At 39.1% G+C, this 19,507-nt stretch overlaps 1 protein-coding gene across 2 annotated transcripts in view; it reads right to left on the bottom strand.

Moving 5' to 3' along the window:
• The window catches only part of EXD2 (exonuclease 3'-5' domain containing 2), a 96,831-nt gene that overhangs the window by 9,599 nt on the left and 67,725 nt on the right, over nt 1-19,507 (bottom strand). For both annotated transcript variants that reach the window (XM_082617465.1, XM_082617464.1), the window contains exons 3-5: nt 12,555-12,811; nt 8,032-8,158; nt 71-402 (exon numbers count right to left, since the gene is read on the bottom strand). In XM_082617465.1, the coding sequence (XP_082473591.1) occupies nt 71-402; nt 8,032-8,158; nt 12,555-12,811 (716 nt within the window). The remainder of the gene's footprint in view (nt 1-70; nt 403-8,031; nt 8,159-12,554; nt 12,812-19,507) is intronic.

Genomic DNA, 19,507 nt, shown 5'->3' with positions numbered 1-19,507 from the left:
AGGTAAGGCATCATGCCTTTTGCTGGAAGCTGGGCCTTGGACTCTACTAGACATGGAACAACTCAGTTACCTGGCAGAATAGCCCACTCCAAGGGGCTTTCTTTTATGTTTTCTGGGGTCTCTCCCTTGGTGGTTGCCTGGCATCATTCCATCGGTCTTCAGCTTCTTATTTCTTGGCTTCTGCTGAGATTCTGTTGCTTCCCCATTAACCTCCTCTCCCAATCTGCTAATTCCTTTGCTTCGGAATGGGATATCTACCACATCCTGACATTTCTCCAAGACTTTTCTCCAGCCAGTGAAGTCATCATTTTCTTCTAGAGTTGAATTCCTAGAGAAAGGGTATCCAAGAAGATGGAGAAAGAGAGCCACTGAAATCTGGGCATCCCTGGCAGCATAAATTACCTGAAGAGAAAAGTCAGAGATCAGTGGAATCCGGAAGGCAAACCAGAGAGAGAAACTTCAAAATCAATCGCAAAGACAGAGACAACTTTTAGGTTCCAATTCAAGATGTACAGTAACCCAGGCACCATGTACTCCTTAAAACCTTTTAATTACAAAAAAATTCAAATGAGGGCTTCCCTGGTGGCACAGTGGTTGAGAGTCTGCCTGCCGATGCAGGGGACATGGGTTCGTGCCCTGGTCCGGGAAGATCCCACATGCCACGGAGCGGCTGGGCCCGTGAGCCATGGCCGCTGAGCCTGCGCGTCCGGAGCCTGTGCTCCGCAATGGGAGAGGCCACAGCAGTGAGAGGCCCGCGTACCGCACACACACACACACACACACACACACTAAAACAAAAAACATAGGTGTAAAAAGGTTATATCTCAAGTAATTAGCAATCTATAAAAATATTAGCCACTATTAGGTGGGATTTAATTTAAAAAAAAATTCAAATGATACAAAAACAAATCAAATAATATAATGAATCCTCATGTTCTCTATGTTTTTAACTAACATAGCTAAAATAATGACCTAATCTACGTGCTCAAAATTTCTAATCTATATAAATCAGTGAAGTTTCTTTCTATCTGCTACCAAACCTGCTGGACAGATTTTTCTCAAGTTTGGGGAGGGTAGTTACCACAGGTCTGACAACTTCACTTTGGAAACTGTCATCATCTAGAAAACTGAAACCAAGATTCATTAAGAGGCCTGTGTGACTATTGATCAGAAATGAACTGCTGTACGTATTAATACAATGTGTAAAACAAGGAAAACAGTTTCAAACATGGACCTCAAATCAAAAGTCACAAGGGCCCACTTCTGGAATTTACGTATTTAGTAATAGTAAGTCATTCTCCCAAGCAACTAGGCACAGGCAAGCTGGTCATAAATAAAAGTAGTCACAACTACAATTAATAGCTCTTCCCAACAAAGCATGTGAGGACTTTAACATTCCTTTAATTCACCTTTAATAATCAAGCCTGGTAAATAACACTATTAGTATGGATTTTTTGTGTGCTTTTAGAATAATAGAAAAAAAGAATAGAGTAATAGAAAAATAAGGTTTGGGTAAAATTCTCCACCTAGACCCAAGCATCTACATCTCTGTCAGCAAGTTGTCTCCCACAGGAAAAAGAGGGTGCTTGAACGTGAAGAGTTCAGAACGATTTTTAACAAATTATTTCCAAATGATAAGGAATCCAAGGCACTTTTCAACAAATGGTGCTGGAACAACAGGATGTCCACATGCAGAAAGATAAAGTTGGACTCCTACTTCACACCACACACAAAAATTAACTCAAAATGGACTATGAACCTAAGTGTAAGAGCCAAAACATAAGACTCTTAGAAGAAAACATAGGAGGGACTTCCCTGGTGGCACAGTGGTTAAGAATCTGCCTGCCAATGCAGGGGACACGGGTTTGAGCCCTGGCCCGGGAAGATACCACATGCCGCGGAGCAACTAAGCAACTAACCGTACTGAGCCTGCGCTCTAGAGCCTGCAAGCCACAACTACTGAAGCCCGCGTGCCACAACTGCTGAAGCCTGCGTGCCACAACTACTGAAGCCCGCACGCCTAGAGTCAGTGCTCTGCACAAGAGAAGCCACCGCAATGAGAAGCCCGCACACCACAACGAAGAGTAGCCCCCGCTCGCCACAGCTAGAAAAAGCCCACGCACAGCAACAAAGACCCAACACAGCCAAAAATAAATAAGTAAATAAATTTATTTAAAAAAAAAAAGAAGGGCTTCCCTGGTGGCGCAGTGGTTGAGTCTGCCTGCCGATGCAGGGGACATGGGTTTGTGCCCCGGTCCGGGAAGGTCCCACATGCCACTGAGCGGCTGGGCCCATGAGCCATGGCCGCTGAGCCTGCGTGTCCGGAGCCTGTGCTCCGCAACACGAGAGGCCACAGCAGTGAGAGGCCCGTGTACCGCAAAAAAAAAAAAAAAAAAAAAAAGAAAACAGAGGAGTACATATTCATGACCTTGGGTTAGGCAATGATTTCTTAGATATGACACCCAAAGCATGAGAAATAAAAGAAAAAATAGATAACTGGACCTCATCAAAATTAAAAGCTTTCGTGCTTTAAATGATCCCATCAAGTAAGTGAAAAGACAATCTGCAGAAAATGGGAGAAAATATTTATAAATTATATATCTGATAAGGGATTAGTATCCAGAATATATAAAGAATACACACACACACACACACACACACACACACACGTCTCTTAAAACTCAACAATTTAAAGACAAACAACACAATTAAAATGTGAGCAAAGGATCTGAAAAGACATTTCTCCAAAGAAGATATACCAATAGCCAACAAGCACATGAAAGATGCTCAGTATCATTGGTCACTAGGGAAATATAAATCAAAACCACAACGAAATACCACTTCACACCTACTAGGATTGCTCTAATCAGAAAGATGAATAATAATAAGTGTTGGTAAGATTATGGAAAATTGGAACCTTCATACATTGCTGCTGGGACTATAAAATGGTATGGTTACTTTGGAAAATAGTTGGGCAGTTCCTCAAAGAGTTAAATATAAAGTTACCATATGACTCAGCAATTCCATCCTAGGTATTTACCCAAGAGAACTGAAAATGTATGTCCACATAAAAACTTATACACAGATATTCATAGTGGCTTATTCATAACAGCTAAAAAAATGAAAGCAACCCAAACCTCTACCAATTGATAAACGAATAAACAAAGCGTGGTCTAGCCATACAATGAAGCATTATTTAGCACTAAAAAAGAAATGAAGTACCAATAGATGCTACAACATGGATGAACCACAAAAACATGGTAAGTGAGAAGCCATCCAAAAAACCGCATACTGTATGATTCCATTTATATGAAATGTCCAGAACAGGCAAATTTATAGAGACAGAAAGTAGATTAGCGGTTGCCTAAGGCTGGGGTGTTGGGGAGGTGAGATGGGAAGTGACTGCTAATGGGTATGGGGTTTCTTTTGGGGTGATGAAAATGTTCTAAAACTAGATTGTGGTGATGGTTACACAACTCTGTAAATATACTAAAATCCATTGACTTGTATACTTTTTTTTTTTTTTTGGCCACATTGCAAGGCTTGCAGGATCTTAGTTCCCCAACCAGGGATCGAACCCGGGCCCCCAGCAATGGAAGGGCGGAGTCCTAACCACTGGACCGCCAGGGAAGTCCCTGACTTGTATACTTTAAATGGGTGCATTTTATTGTATGTAAATTATATTTCAATAAAACTATTAAAAGAAAGGAAGGAATGAACCAACCAAGGCACAAAGAAGTAACTTACTCAGGGTTGCAGCAAATCTGAAATAGCTTTAGGAAACAAAATCAGATACCTTGATTCCCAGAACTCTCTCACAGGATAATATTAATCCTAAAATACTAACTATTGCTAACTCTTTCCATTAACAATGTTTTGGGGGATTTCCCTGGTGGTCTGGTGGTTAAGACTGTGCTTCTACTGCAGGGTGTGTGGGTTCCCCTTGGTCAGGAACTAGGATTGCTGCATGCCATGCGGTGCGGTCCAAAAAAAAAAACAAAAAACAACACAATGTTTTAGAAGGATGAACAAACAAATGGTAACAAACTAAGCAAACAAGAGAAGGTTGAAACCTAGGCCTGTAGGGGGTGGTAAGCAAAAAATCCAAAAATCAAATTAATCTGAGCCACAAAGAATGGCAAAGTATAAAGAACGCGAGGCACCAGGTATCTATAAAAGCAATGATACAAGCAGGGGTGAAAACAGGAGGATCAGGTGACAGTCTCTGTAAATAACTCAGATCTCCAGATCTCCTCTCTTACAGCATAGGGACAGGCAATTACTCCTTCCCTGACCCAAAAGGGTAAAAGTTTGTAGAACCAAAACTAAAATGGAGTCACTTATGTCAGAGACAAAATGGAGGTGGCCAATGCAGGCGCATTAAAGAAAATGAAACTTTATTTAACATAACTTGCAGGAATTTACAGCTCTCCTCAGAAATCAGCAGAGGATGTCAGTCAATCTCCAAACACTGAGTCTGTTCATGCCATCTTTGGACTTCCTTATTCCCCTGTCTCAGCTATCCTGATCCAAATAAGGAAGAAGACCACTAGGCAAACAATCAGCTGAAAAAGCCAAAAATCTTCCACATTTACCCAATGAAAACCCTTTAGTCTGTGAGCAACTTGAAACTCATTGCTCCCATGGCCTTGAGTTTCCCACCTTGCAGGTCAAAACTGTTGCAATAAACTCATATTTCTGCTTTGTTTTACTCGGTGTGCAGAGTTTGGGTTTTGACAAGTTTAAGTCATATAGTGGCTAAATCACAGAGGATCTGGACCTAGTAATACCAGGCATGGCAGAGGTTGGGGGCAAGTGTCACCAGGAAAAAGGGGGATTATGGGAAAATCTACATATTAAATGATGAGACTACCAGCACCTTCTCTCCCACTCAGCTACCAGAATATAGGCTGTGGGGCTGATACGTCTTGGGCAGAAGAGTAGGAGATTCATGTCTAGAGGAACTGAGTGGCCTGAGAGAAAAGACTTACAGTTACTGACATTTGACTTTAATTTATATTAATAGTTACTGATAATAAAACTCGCTAGTCAAAAATACCTGGCCATATGCTCTGTGCTCTCATTCCATTTTTTTTAAATGTCAAATTTAAATATTATTTTCTGTATTTTACAAAATCTCATTAAGCATTATGTTTATAATTAGAAAAACAATAAAATTTTTAAAATGAAGAATGAATAAGAGTCTTTGGAAATTCTGAATTCTCACAATAATATGGATCACAAATTTGGTTTCAAATTTGGTAGCAGTTAACTTTTTCTTCCCAATGTTTTATTTGAAAGTTTTCAAACCTAAGGAAAAGTTAAAAGAATGATAATTGACATTCACAATTGTCAACATTTGCTTTATCTCTTTATAATACAATACATACACCACACAAATACTTTTTTTTGGGGGGGGTTGCTGAACACTTTTCAAAATTAAGTTGCAGCTATTATGATATTTACTTCATCCCTAAATACTCTAGTGTGTATCTTCTAAGAACAAGGACACTCTCCTACATAATCACAACACCATTATCACACCCAAGAACTTTAACATTGACAAAATACAGTAATACACAGTTGTATTCTAATGTCTCCAACAGTCCCAAAGATGTCTTTTACAGATGTTGCAGGATTCAGAAATTTCAGAATTTTATTTAGAATTTTTAGATTTACAGAATTATGCAACCTTTATCACAGTCAATTTTAGAACATTTTCAGCAGCCCAGTAAGAAAACTTATATCCTTTACCAGTCATCCCCCACTTCTTCCAGTCCTAGGCAGCCACTAATTTATTTTTTGTCTCTATAGATTTGCCTGTTCTGAATATTTCATATAAATGGAATCATACAATATGTGATCTTTTGTGACTAGCTTCTTTCACTTAGCATAATGTTTTCAAGAATCATCCATGTTGTAGCTTTTTATTGCTGAATAATATTCCATTGTATGGCTATACCATATTTTATTTACTCATTCATTAATTGATAGATTCAACTGGCACTTTCATGTCTCCTTTGTAAACAAAAATGGATAGCTAAGGATCTAAACATTTTAGAAAAATCTTTAACGTGGAAGACAAAGACCAAATCAAGCATTTAAATTAGAAATTCAGAGTAAAAAGAGGCAATGCAGGAAAGAGAAGAAAAGTTCAGAAATCTTCAATACTCTAAGATAACAGAAGATATGATATCCATTAAACAAAAATGCAAAGTTATTTAAAAACAAATATTGAGAAAAGACCAGGAGCTCTTATGACTTAATATGATAGGAAATTAAAAGTTGATTGGAATACTGAAAGATAAGCTTGAGGACATTTCCCAGAAGGTAAAACAAAAAATATAGAGATGGAAAATCAAAGAGAAAATATTTTACTAAGAAAATTAGAGGATCAATTCAAGGGATACAATATACAAATCATATGAGTTCTAGAAACAAAAAAGAGGGAAATTTTCCAAGAAATAGTATGAGAATAATTCCCTGAACTGAAAGACATGAGCTTACAGACCGAAAGGGTCCACTGAATTCTAAAACTATAATGAAAAATGGTCCACACTATCATCATGAATTTTAAAAACTAAGAATAAAGAGATTTTCAAGAAAGAAAAACAAGTCACATACTCAACATCAACACTGGAAGCTACAAGGAGCATTGCCTTCAAAGTTCTGAAGGAAAATGATTTCCACCCTAAAATGCTATCCTTCAGCCGAACTATCAGTTAATAGAGAGGGAAACTAATATCTTTTCAGACATGCATGGTGTCATAAATTAACTCCCCATGCTCCTTTCCTCAAGAAGCTATTTTGAATGTACTCCACCAAGATAAGAAAGTAAAAAGACACGATATTTTTAAAACAGAGGATCTACTATAGAAGAGAGGTGAAGGGAATTCCCAGGTTGACGGTAAATGCAAATTTCAGGATGAGAGTTGGGCAGCAGGGCTGGAGTGCAACCAGTCCTGAAAGGAGCAGGATGACGGAGCTCTAGCAGGGCTAGCTCCAAGGGAAAATGAAATGAGTAAGTTACCTGACTGTGTCTGGAGCAGCAGAAAGGAGATCTCTACATAGTCCCGTTAAAGAGTCTGGGGTTGAAACAGTTAACAGGTATACAGAAAACTAAGCAAACAAAAATATAAATTACTACTCCTGGGAAAACAAAGAGTTGTACAAGGAAAAAACATTTACTTTAGTCAGTTTGCTATGTGGAGCAGCTATAAATAATATCAATATAAGTAGATATTAACCTGATAAAAATGATGATTTACCTCTATTAGGAGCATGGGGAAGGGAATAAGTATCTGTCTGGGGATACAGGAATTGCAAGAGTACTATACTAAATCATGTCTTCCACAGCAAGAAGTCAAAAGATAATATGTAAAATAAGAAAGAGTAATATATGCCTGTAATTTTAAAATATAATGGTAATTACCAGAAAGAAATGAAATCAGTTGCCTCTGAAAAGAAGGAAGAGTAATTAGGAATGGGGGAGGAAGGCAGGGAACTACTGGCTGTTTCTTATAAGTCTTATAACACTTTGGGTTTTTAAATTATGCATTTGTATTCATGACAAAAAAAATTACATTTTCTGAAATGCCTGGCATATAGTAAATGCTCCAAAAAAATAGAATGGGGACTCTTACCCTTTTATTTAAGTAGCATCTACATTATTATAGAGCATTTTTCTTGGGTATCATCAATGAGGCTATTTTAAGGCATTTCTGCCCAACACATATCATTAGAATTTTTTTTTTTTTTTTTTTTTTTGCTGTATGCGGGCCTCTCACTGTTGTGGCCTCTCCCGCTGTGGAGCACAGGCTCCGGACGCGCAGGCTCAGCGGCCATGGCCCACGGGCCCAGCCGCTCCACGGCATGTGGGATCTTCTCGGACCGGGGCACGAACCCGTGTCCCCTGCATCAGCAGGCAGACTCTCAACCACTGCGCCACCAGGGAAGCCCTAGAATTTTTAAAATAATTATATTTCACAAGCAATGACTCTTTCACTCTTCAACTACTCTGATAAGAAGTACCTGATCCTCAGTAAGAGTCTCAGCATCCCAGTTGCTGCAACGAAGCAGAAGGGACTTGTCAAGGGGAAAGTTCAAAACAGTCTCAGCGAGTGATTTCAGGCTAAGCCCATTAGAGAGCAAATTGTTTCTACAAGAAATAAATAAAAGCATGTGTCAAAAATGGGAAAGGACAAGAACAGGCAAATCAAAAAAGGTATACAAATGGCCAATAAACAAATGACACATAATCTCACTACATCAAACCAAATAAAAAGTATATACAATTTAAAAATCTATCAGATTACAAAGATTTTTTAAAAATAACTATATCTAGTATTGGTGGAACATGAAGAATCACCATCTAATCTAAAATTTGTGCACTGAACATTTGTATAACCTTTATGAAAAACAGTTTGTCAGTAAATAGCTATCAAAATTTTGAACATGAAAATTCTGTGATTCAATAATTCCACTTCTAGTAATTTGTCCTAAGACAAATGTACATAAAACAATCTTCAGTACAGCACTATTTATAGTAAGAAAGAACTGGAAACAACCTAACATCCTCAACAGAAGACTGGTTAAATATCCATGCAATCTCTGGGTGTGGGGTTTGGGGTGATCATAAATCTTTACATTTTATATATATGTATATATATATATATATATATATATATATATGTATATATATATATATATATTTTGGCTGTGTTGGGTCTTCATTGCTGCGTGCGGGCTTTCTCTAGTTGCAGCGAGTGGTGGTTACTCTTCGTTGCGGTGTGCAGGCTTCTTATCGCGGTGGTTTCTCTTGTTGCGGACCACGGGCTCTAGGTGTGCGGGCTCAGTAGTTGTGGCACATGGGCCCAGTAGTTGTGGCTCGCAGGCTCTAGAGCGCAGGCTCAGTAGTTGTGGTGCATGGGCTTAGTTGTTAGTTGCATGTGGGATCTTCCTGGACCAGGGCTCGAACCCATGTCCCCTGCATTGGCAGGTGGGTCCTTAACCACTGCACCACCAGGGAAGTCCTACATTTTTTATATTTGAATTGGCTAGTGTTTGTGTATTACTTTTCAAATTTGAAAAATGTGATAAGGCTACTTTCATGGAGGGCGCGAAGGTACAATAAAATCAAATAATCTTCTGCTCTTCAAACACTTTCTGATTCAAATAGCTGCAGAGTGGTGAAAAAAATTAATTTACCCAAGGATTGGAGAGTCCAAACAAGGGCTAATGTAAAATTAAGAACACACCAGTCTACAAAAGTGGAGCTGACTTGCTGGTTACCAAGTGAGAGATGAGAGGTTTTAGAGGAGGAAGCTTGGAGGTGGAGGTTCACATCAGTGTTACTGTTACAACATGCACGATTCCCTCAGGTACTGTGGAAAATGAAATCATTATAATGACGAAGAAAAGGAAGTCCTTCCTTACAAAAACAAGCAGTAACTTGATGGATTTCATCACCCCCAAAAGGCAGCACTGACTAAAAAGTTAAAAAAAAAGGCCCAGACACACTCAGGTAAAATATGTAAGGTCGTGGTTCAATTAATGGAAATTAAGAATTTGGGGGAGACAAACTTCTTTTCTTTTTTTTAAATTTTTAAAATCTTTTTATGCTTTCCTTTATATTAGTAATTACAATAGCAATGAATGTTTATTGTTAAAAATTCAGACAACAGAGAAGAGTAATGGGTGAAAAGTGAAAGCCCTCCACCCCCCACTTCCACTCTTCAGGAAGAATGACCCTTATGAGTATACTGTGGCCCCTTCAGGCCTTTTTTACAGACAAACAAAAAAACAGATGGTTAGACAGAGGAGCAGATATAGTTTCTTGGTATTTGTTTTTTATTCTGCAACTTGCTCTATCACTTAATGTATCAGGGACCTCCTTCCCTGACAGTAAGCACAAATGTACTTATTACATTCTTTCTAACAGCTGTGCAATTTATCGAGCCTGGGTATTCCATAATCCTTGAAATCATTACCCTCATTGAAAGACAGCACTTAGTTTTTCGTTACTTAATTCCATTTAGGTCATTAGTCTTTTTTTTTTTTAATTTTATTTATTTATTTATTTTTGGCTGCGTTGGGTCTTCGTTGCTGCTGCGCGCGGGCTTTCTCTAGTTGCAGGGAGTGGGGGCTACTCTTCGTTGTGGTGCACGGGCTTCTCATTGCAGTGGCTTCTCCTGTTGTGGAGCATGGACGCTAGGCGCGTGGGCTTCATTAGTTGTGGTGCATGGACTCAGTTGCTCCGCGGCATGTGAGATCTTCCCAGACCAGGGCTCGAACCTGTGTCCCCTGCATTGGCAGGAGGATTCTTGACCACTGCGCCACCAGGGAAGCCCCATTAGTCTTTTTTTAAACGTCCTATCTGGGAAGGTTTCACATTTTTCGAGAATGGATTAAAAACAAGATGCCACCTTTGCTACTTCAAAGTTTCACTAGGAAAAGTTCCAAAATCATATACAACAATCTCAATATTAAATTATCTTCTGCTAACATATAATAAAAATATAGAGAGTATGAAGAAAAGAGGACAGCATTACCAAGAAAATCTGTGCTCCTCTCCAAAGTCCAATGGAAGTAACTACTTACAGCAAACACCAGGAGCAGCCTTTGGCTAAAACCTGAGTATAATTCTTGCACCATAATGTCAAATTTCTTCTACTATATGTCAAAAAATTTTAATTTTACTTCTAAAGTATTCAATAATAAAATAAGAATGTTTAAAATTTTAATAAGATTTCATTAAAAATGAAGAAACCTGGGCTTCCCTGGTGGTGCAGTGGTTGAGAGTCTGCCTGCCGATGCAGGGGACGCGGGTTTGTGCCCCGGTCCGAGAAGATCCCACATGTCGTGGAGCGGCTGGGCCCGTGGGCCATGGCCACTGAGCCTGCGCGTCCGGAGCCTGTGCTCCGCAACGGGAGAGGCCCCAACAGTGAGAGGCCCGCGTACCGCAAAAAAAAAAAAAAAAAAAAAAGAAGAAGCCTGATAAATGCTTCATTCTTATTTCTAGAGAAGTTCATGGTCACAGTCAGCTTTGGCCAAATTTTGTTTTTTGACACTTGGCCATTCTGCATTTAGCCAGATAAGTAAGGGCACTTCTAATTTCTATATACTCATAGAGAGGACTGTAAATGGATAGAAAGAGATCTGGAAGGACAAACCAGTCAGATCATGGTGGTGCTATAGGTGGTAGTGATGATGATGATGATGATGATGGACAGTAATAGTTGAAATTTACACAGCACTCTCTATATGTCAAACACCATTTCTAAGTTCTTTACATAGTTTAACTCGTTTAATCCTCACACCAGTCCTATGAGATGGGAACATTATTATTTCTACTTTTCAGATGAGGGAACTGAGGAACAGTGAGGCTTAGTAACTTGACAAAGGTCACGCTGCTGGTAAGAGGAAGACTGAGACTCCCACCCTCACAGCCTGCTCTGGAGTCAGCTCCTGGCCACGATACACATGGCCTCTAATAGCAGAGTAACAGCAGGCAGCTCTGGGGAGGCGGTACCAAAGGAAGGAGGGCCTGACAAAAGGCGGCGTCCGCTGCTGCACTCCAAATACTTTTACAGAGCTAAGAGAATGTTACAGTAAATATTTCAATGCATTACTTGGGAAAAAATGGATCCTTCATTTATAAGAGTTTCTTTTTTTTTTTTTTTTTGTATAAGAGTTTCATTTACACAAGCCAAACTACTAAACTAAACTAAAATTTCATTTACTACCAAAAAATGATGATAAGCATAGATTTTAATCAGGACTTCTCTTAGTTTATCAAATCCTCCAGCCCTTCAATATCAGTGGCAGGGAGAAAGGCAGGGAGAGAGGCCGTTTCAGTCCACACTATTAAAATGAGGACCTGTATATATACATGAGAAGGTAACTGCAGTTTCCTTAAAAAGAGTAGAATTTCCATAGGAATAGAATTCCAAAGGAAAGGAAAATCTCTTCCTCTCAGTAAAGCATTAGGTCTACCACCATTCTGGGCCAAAAGCAGGGTCTGCACATTCAAATGTTGATCAGGATGAGCTGGGTGTGACAGCTGGGAGGGGTGGGGATTCTGGCAAATTGAACAAAGCATGCTTATCTAAGAGGATGATGCTTCCAGCCAACTGCAGCCATCTAGAACTACTGACCTAGTGTGGTCAAATCACCTAATTTTTCAAAAGAAGCCAGGAATAGAGATTTTTACATTAAATCTTCTGAATGTAAACTAAAATCTCCCCCAAATATCATGCAGGACAAAAACAAAAACAAAAAATCTGCAACTCTAATTTGCCCAAGGAGCCCATCAGTTTACAACCTGTAGCTTATAGAGACACCTTATTAATGTTTCATCTAAAAAGACCAACTCTAGGTAACTAAAGTTTTCCCAGAAGTTGGAATATTTCCTCACAAATTCAATATGCATCTCAGAAGCCTCTAAGCTTCTAAAGAATTTTAGAGGCTTCATTACTGAGTCTCAGTAATCTACAACTCTTGCTAAAATATTTACCCCACAGCTACAGGAGTTCCAGTATTCATACAAACCATACCTCTGCCTCATGGCTAGGTATCTGAGGTCCAGGCACCCCTTAACAACGAGGCCATAATCTTGCAGAAGCTTGTTGGCATCTTCTGAACATCCTACTCCAACTTTTAAAATTGTGCCATCTGCCAAAATGTCCAGTAACGTTTTTGGTAGTGTCCTTCCTCCACAGATCAGCTTGGGCAAGCGAACCAAGGCACAGAAGCCACTTGGAGAGGCCATTTGAAGGAGTGACAGAGGACTGGCTTTGCCTTCCCAATTCACCTGTAACAGAGGAAAACAGGGCCACAGTTCACACCCCAGCGTAGGACCACGTACAACATGAAAGTCTGGCAAAAAAGTCTAAGAGGTGCAGTCTTAACTTCCCAGAGGGAACAAGTGACCAGAGTTTGCCTCAAACCTAAGGATGAGCCTTTGCTAACAAATGCAGTGGACTCTAAGAAGCAGCGGCCTAAACAGAGGTTACTGGGGGCCCGAACGTGAGCCTAAAATGAGCAGGCCATAAATAGTGACCAGCTGACACGGAGCAGCGCTGGGACACACACTGGCAGAGTCATGTGAGACACACTGGTTTTAAAAAGCTAAGGAAATAAAAGGCTACGGAGCAGACTGCCAAATGATGATGTACTCTTTTCATTTTCTAGACTCTTTAACATACATATTAGTAACTTGACTCATTTACTTGTCATCACTGCTTCAAGATCCGATTTTTAAAAAGAGGTAGGAAATACAGTACCGCCAGTAAGTGGTATCTGCCAATATAATAAATCGTAGGAGCACAGAGTGCTTTCTCAGCATTTTTACGGTCACAAATGCTGTTCATAAAAAAAAATGTAGGGCTTCCCTGGTGGCGCAGTGGTTGAGAGTCCGCTTGCTGATGCAGGGGACACGGGTTCGTGCCCCGGTCCAGGAGGATCCCACGTGCTGTGGAGCGGCTGGGCCGGTGAGCCATGGCCGCTGAGCCTGCACGTCCGAGCCTGTGCTCCGCAACGGGAGAGGCCACAACAATGAGAGGCCCACATACAGCAAAAAAAAAAAAAAAAAATGTATATTGAGCATAAGCTAGGATTCTGATATCTTAAGAAATGAAAATAACTTTATATTTTAACTGATCTAGTTTTAATCTTTTTGATGTAATAGATAAATTGGAGAAAGTGCTTAAAGCTAAGGAAATTATTCCCAGAAAAATTTACATACAAAATTCACATTAATTAAAGGTTCCCTAAAGCTATCCACGGAACCCAGGTTAAACATCCAATAAATTCCAATCCTTCTCATTTTCCAGGAGAGGAAATGTAAGGGCTACAGATTAAACAGTTTGACTAAACATGCAGAGATAATGGCAAAGTCAGAAGTGGAACCCAAATTTCCCAATCTGTAGAACAGAGAAGAAACAGTCAAGATAAAGATCACGAAGAGTTGCTGTTAAAAACAAAATTAGGGGGCTCCCCTGGTGGCACAGTGGTTGAGAGTCCGCCTGCTGATGCAGGGGACACGGGTTTGTGCCCCAGTCCAGGAAGATCCCACATGCCGCGGAGTGGCTGGGCCCGTGAGCCATGGCTGCTGAGCCTGCACGTCCGGAGCCTGTGCTCCGCAACGGGAGAGGCCACAACAGTGAGAGGCCCGCGTAATGCAAAAAAAAAAAAAAAAAAAAAAAAAATTAGGAGGGACTTCCTCCTCGACTTCTACTTCAGTGCTAAGTAAAACCACGGTTTAACTCAGAAAAGCTTTAGGATTCCTCTTCTCAGGCTTGCTTTATCATATCCTCAAATGGAAACATGCCAGTTTGATTTCCAAAGTGTCTATTTCTTGGAAGGTCAACAAGACCCAGAAGAAACTTGACTACTGGTTCCTATTCTATAACAATTCATCTGGATGTGGCCAAATCACATTTTTTAATTAAAGCGTAATTCCCTCCCTCTATAATACTGGCTCTCTCCAAGAAAAAGCAGAAAATCTCTACTTCTAATATTTAGCACTGCTAATTTGACATAATTCTCACTGATAATTCCTAAGGTCAGATATTTGAAAATCTTTTCAGTCAAGTTCCGTTGTCTAAAATACATTAAATAAATAGCTAGCTAGCTAGATAAGTTGTCCTTTTAATACTGTTTCTGGATTGTGCTTAAGATCCACTGTATTATAATTAAGGTTTTTCCACTAGGAATCCAAATGTTTATGATTCCAATAGGTACCCAATTTATACTGAATGTATGATTGGAAGAATATTGCTTCTAGCAGACTCAATTTGGCTTAAAGAATAAGGTATCTAGTCTTTGTTTTGTGGGGGGGGCTGTGTCAGGTCTTAGTTGCAGCACATGGGATCTTCGTTGCGGCATGCGGGATCTTTAGTTGCAGCATGTGGACTTCTTAGTTGCGGCATGAAGACTCTTAGTTGTGGCATGCAAACTCTTAGTTGTGGCATGCATGCGGGATCTAGTTCTCCCACCAGGGATTGAACCCGGGCTCCCTGCATTGGGAGCATAGAGTCTTACCCACTGGACCACCAGGGAAGTCCCAATAATAAGATATCTAGTCTTAGTTTCTTATATTTCCCCCTTTTGCCAACATCTTTTTGCCTTGACATCACTTACCACCCATGGAAAATAATGAAACCCTTGGCTTACCAACATTGTATTTAATAGGAAAAAAACCCACATTTTAATTTTGTTAGCATTATGTAATCCAGGGGTCACTGGGTTTTTTGTTTGTTTTTTGATTAGTCGACTCCTAAGAAATGTTTGGGACATACCCAATATATGTACATATGCATTTATAAATCATATAAACGTAGTACTATACTAACGTGTTAAGACATTATGAAATACACACGAAAGTAAAAATTTTAAATGAATGATGCCATCAATCATTGTAGACAAAATTTCTAACACTTCTTTCTGTATTTCAGTGATTCACTCACAGAGGACTGGTTTAGGGATCCTCCTTCCTGAGGGCCAGTGATCATCCATTTTAGCTTCAGGGAGCTTACAAATCCAGAGCAAATAAAACATTATGGAAAAGTCCGTGATTCTTTAAATGACCCCACAATGGCAGCAGGGAGCAAAAAATAATCTGAGACCATATTCTGGGCTGGAACAAGGTTAACTAATAAACATCCCTATCAGTGGAGTTTATGTGTCAGTTAAATTAGACCATGGCTTTGAGACAGGAATGAGCTTGTCCTGTTCAAGTGACAGAATGAAGGCTCAATGAAGCTGGAAAGTAGTAAGAGGAAGAGAAAAGGAGACTAAATCAGAGATACTGAGAGAGGCAAGAGCATGTGAGTCCTTAAGAACACATTAGTAATTAAGACATCTTGGTTTTATAAGAAGCAAGGGAGGCTTTTCAAGCAGGGGACTGATATGATCTGATTAGCATTTTTAAAAGAGCACTTTGCTTACTCTATGGAGAAGGGATCATAGGTATATGAGTCCAAGTAGGGAGGCCAGTCAGGAGGCTACTGCAAAGGTCCAAATAAGAGACTCTTGAGGGTTGGACTAGGAAGGAAGTAGAGGAGATGTAGAGAAGTATATGGATGCAAAATCTATTTTGGAAATAACAAGGGTAATACTTCCTAAATGGAAATGAAGGGTTAATAGTAAGGACAAAGGAGGGGACTTCAGGCAAGCCTGAAGCCTGGGCCTGCAGAAGGATGCTCTTGGGAAAATGACCTTCACTTAATTCAGTCTTTATTACACCAATTACTTTGCACCTGTTAAGCAAGGCAGTCTACAGCCAGAGACTCCAGAAAAAATCAGGCAGGAGTCAGGGGCCAGAAATCTATTTAACATCTCCCTCTCCCCAGGAGAAAGGCAATAATAGCTTCTAAAACACGGCAGAATCCTCATTTTATACAGGTGCTTTATCCATAGTTACACAGCACCATGGGTAACCCGGGGGAATCTGGAAACACATACCTCTATCTGGTAGAATGCTGTGTTATTTCCTGCTTTCTATAACCACTTCTTTGAATTGCCACATATTTTGCCATTAAAGAAACTTAACATATTATAACTGCCTTTTTGTGTCTGACTTTCAATCATATCACTTCTGTTAGACAAACCTTAGCAGAGAGGATGTCTCTCTTGATTTTTATCTTAAAGGTGGAGAAGATTAGGGATAATACAGGTTTGGGAAGAAAAACCGAGAGGTCTGTTAGGAACACGTTAAGTCTGAGATGACTATTAGACATTCAAGGGAGATGTCAAGTAGACAGGTGGATGTAAAGGGCTGGAGTTCTAATTTTGAGAGTCTTCAGCCTATCAACGACATTTAAAGCTACAAAATTAGATGAGGTCACTTAGAAAAAGAATATAAATCAGAGGACATAAATTAGCAGTCCTTGGACCTGTCTACTGACCCACAGATGTTTAATATTATATATTTCTTTGATCTCCACATTAAAAAAACTTGTGCCAGAACTTTTAAATTGCAGTGGAGTTCACATTTTAAAAAAATCTATATATCGAGTTTCTTTTTAAAGAACTGGACAATCTGGCAACACTTGGCTTGAACTGTATAGCAGCTTCCTCGTTTATATAAGGCATGAATTCTCTAATTCACCATAATGTCTTCTCAACACTGAAGCCAACTGTCATTTCCCATTTATCATTGTATTTGTAAACCACTGTTTTTCAAGCAAAGAAATATTTCTCAGGATCCATGTCTCTATAAAACTAGGAAAATGGAAGATAGATCACAGAGGCCTTGTGTTTAAAGGATAAAGGGAGGGGGCATACTTCTTGATGAAATTGAAGAATACTCCTATGCATTCGAAAATGCAAACAATCACTCTACATTGTTCATTTACATTTCCTGTCTGGACCTTGTAGGCATCTGAGTTTGCAGTCCCTGGGGTGGATACAGAAGAGACCAAGCCTAAGTCAACTCAATATTTGGATGTGAGGTAGAAGGGGGATCAGAAAAGGAAAAAGAGGAAAGAACAGTAAGACAGGAGATAGGAGAGTATGATGGCATGAAAGCCAAAGAGAATGTCTCATGCAGGAATTATGCAGATGCTTTTGAGAGCTAGAATAACATGAGTCCAAATAAGTGTCCACTGGACTGGAAAACAAGAAAGCCATCAACTTCATCCGTTTCAGTGGAGTAGTATGGTAGGATGTCAGATTAGAGTAGGTCGAAGAATAAATGGAGAATAGCAAATTATACCCAAACAAGTAGATGAAAAGAAATAATAAAGAGCAGAAATCAGTGTAATGGAACATAAACAAAAAATAAAGATCAACAAAGCCAGAAGTTGGTTCTCTGAAAAGACTAATAACACTGATAAACCCATGGAAGGAGTAATCAAGAAAAAAAAAGAGAAGCAAATAAGCATTGTCAAAAATGTCCTTACAAGGGCTTCCCTGGTGGCGCAGTGGTTGAGAGTCCGCCTGCCGATGCAGGGAACACGGGTTCGTGCCCTGGTCCGGGAAGATCCCACATGCCACGGAGCGGCTGGGCCCGTGAGTCACGGCCGCTGAGCCTGCGCGTCCGGAGCCTGTGCTCCACAACGGGAGAGGCCACAACAGTGAGAGGCCCACATACCGCAAAAAAAAAAAAAGAAAAACAAAGAAAAAAATGTCCTTACATATCCATCAGATAGGAAAAAAAAAATGTCACTGGATATTATAAACAAGTATAAGCCTGTAATTTAAAAATTTGAAAGAAGACATATTTAGATGAAAAATAAAATTTATCAAAACAGACATGAAGAAATAGAAAATATGAATAGCCCCAAAACTATTTTAAAAATTGTATTCATAATTCAAAAACTTCCCTCAGAAGAAAACTCCAGATGGCTTCACCAGTAGATTCTAAGCAAACATTTAAGGAAAAAGAATGACAGTCTTACACAAACTCTTCCAGAGAACACAAAAACAAGGAACAGCCCTAACTTGTATGAGGCCAGCATAACATTTTTATCAAAATCTGACAAGGTCATTTCTAGAAAGGAAAATTATAAGCCAATATCATTCATGAATATAGATTATTTTTAAAACACTAGTAAAGTGAATCAGCAATGTATAAGGAGAATAAGACATCATGACCAAGTTGGATTTATTCCAGGCATTCAAAAATCAATGTATTTTCACCACAAGAACAGAATAAAGGAGAAAAACTACATACTCATCTCAAGAAATTCAGAAAAGGCACCTAATAAAATTCAACAACTATTCATAATTAAAAAAAAACTTTTTTAAAATTGAAGTATAATTGATTTACAATATTGTGTTAGTTTCAGGTGTACAGCAAAGTGATTCAGTTTTATATATATATATGTATATATATATATATATTTCAAATTATTTTCCATTATAGGTTATTATAAGATATTAAATCTAGTCCCAAGGATACACTAAATCCTTGTTGCTTATCTATTTTATGTATAATAGTTTATATCTGTTAATCTCATACTCCTAGTTTATCCCTCCTCCACCCCCTTTCCCCTTTGTTAATCATAAGTTTGTTTTCTATGTCTGTGAGTCTATTTCTGTCTTGTATATAGATTCAGTTATCATTTTTAGATTCCACATATAAGTGATATCCTATTAATATTTGTACTTCTATGTCTGACTTACTTTACTTAGTATGATATTCTCTAGGTCCATTCTTGCTGCTGCAAATAATATCTCATTCTTTAAAAAAAAAAAAAAAACTCTTGGGAATTCCCTGGCGGTCCAGTGGTTAGGACTCCACACTTTCACTGCCAAGGGCCCGGGTTCAGTGCCTGATCAGGGAACTAAGATTCCACAAGCTGTGTGGTGCAGCCAAAACAAAACAAAACCAAACCAAAAAAACTCTTAAGAAACCAAGAATAGAATTGAATGTATTTAATCTGTAAACAAACCTACTGCAGATATCGTACTCAATATGAAAACGTTGAAAGCTGTCATTCTGAGACAGAGAATAAGTCAAGGATGCCTACTGTCACCACTCATACTGAGCACTATATTGAGA

This window comes from Mesoplodon mirus (assembly GCF_964341445.2).
Source record: "Mesoplodon mirus genome assembly, chromosome: 4".
Classification (NCBI taxonomy): Eukaryota; Metazoa; Chordata; class Mammalia; order Artiodactyla; family Ziphiidae; genus Mesoplodon; species Mesoplodon mirus.
Note: the sequence above shows the minus strand (reverse complement) of the source record. Positions and strands in the feature narration are given on the sequence as shown.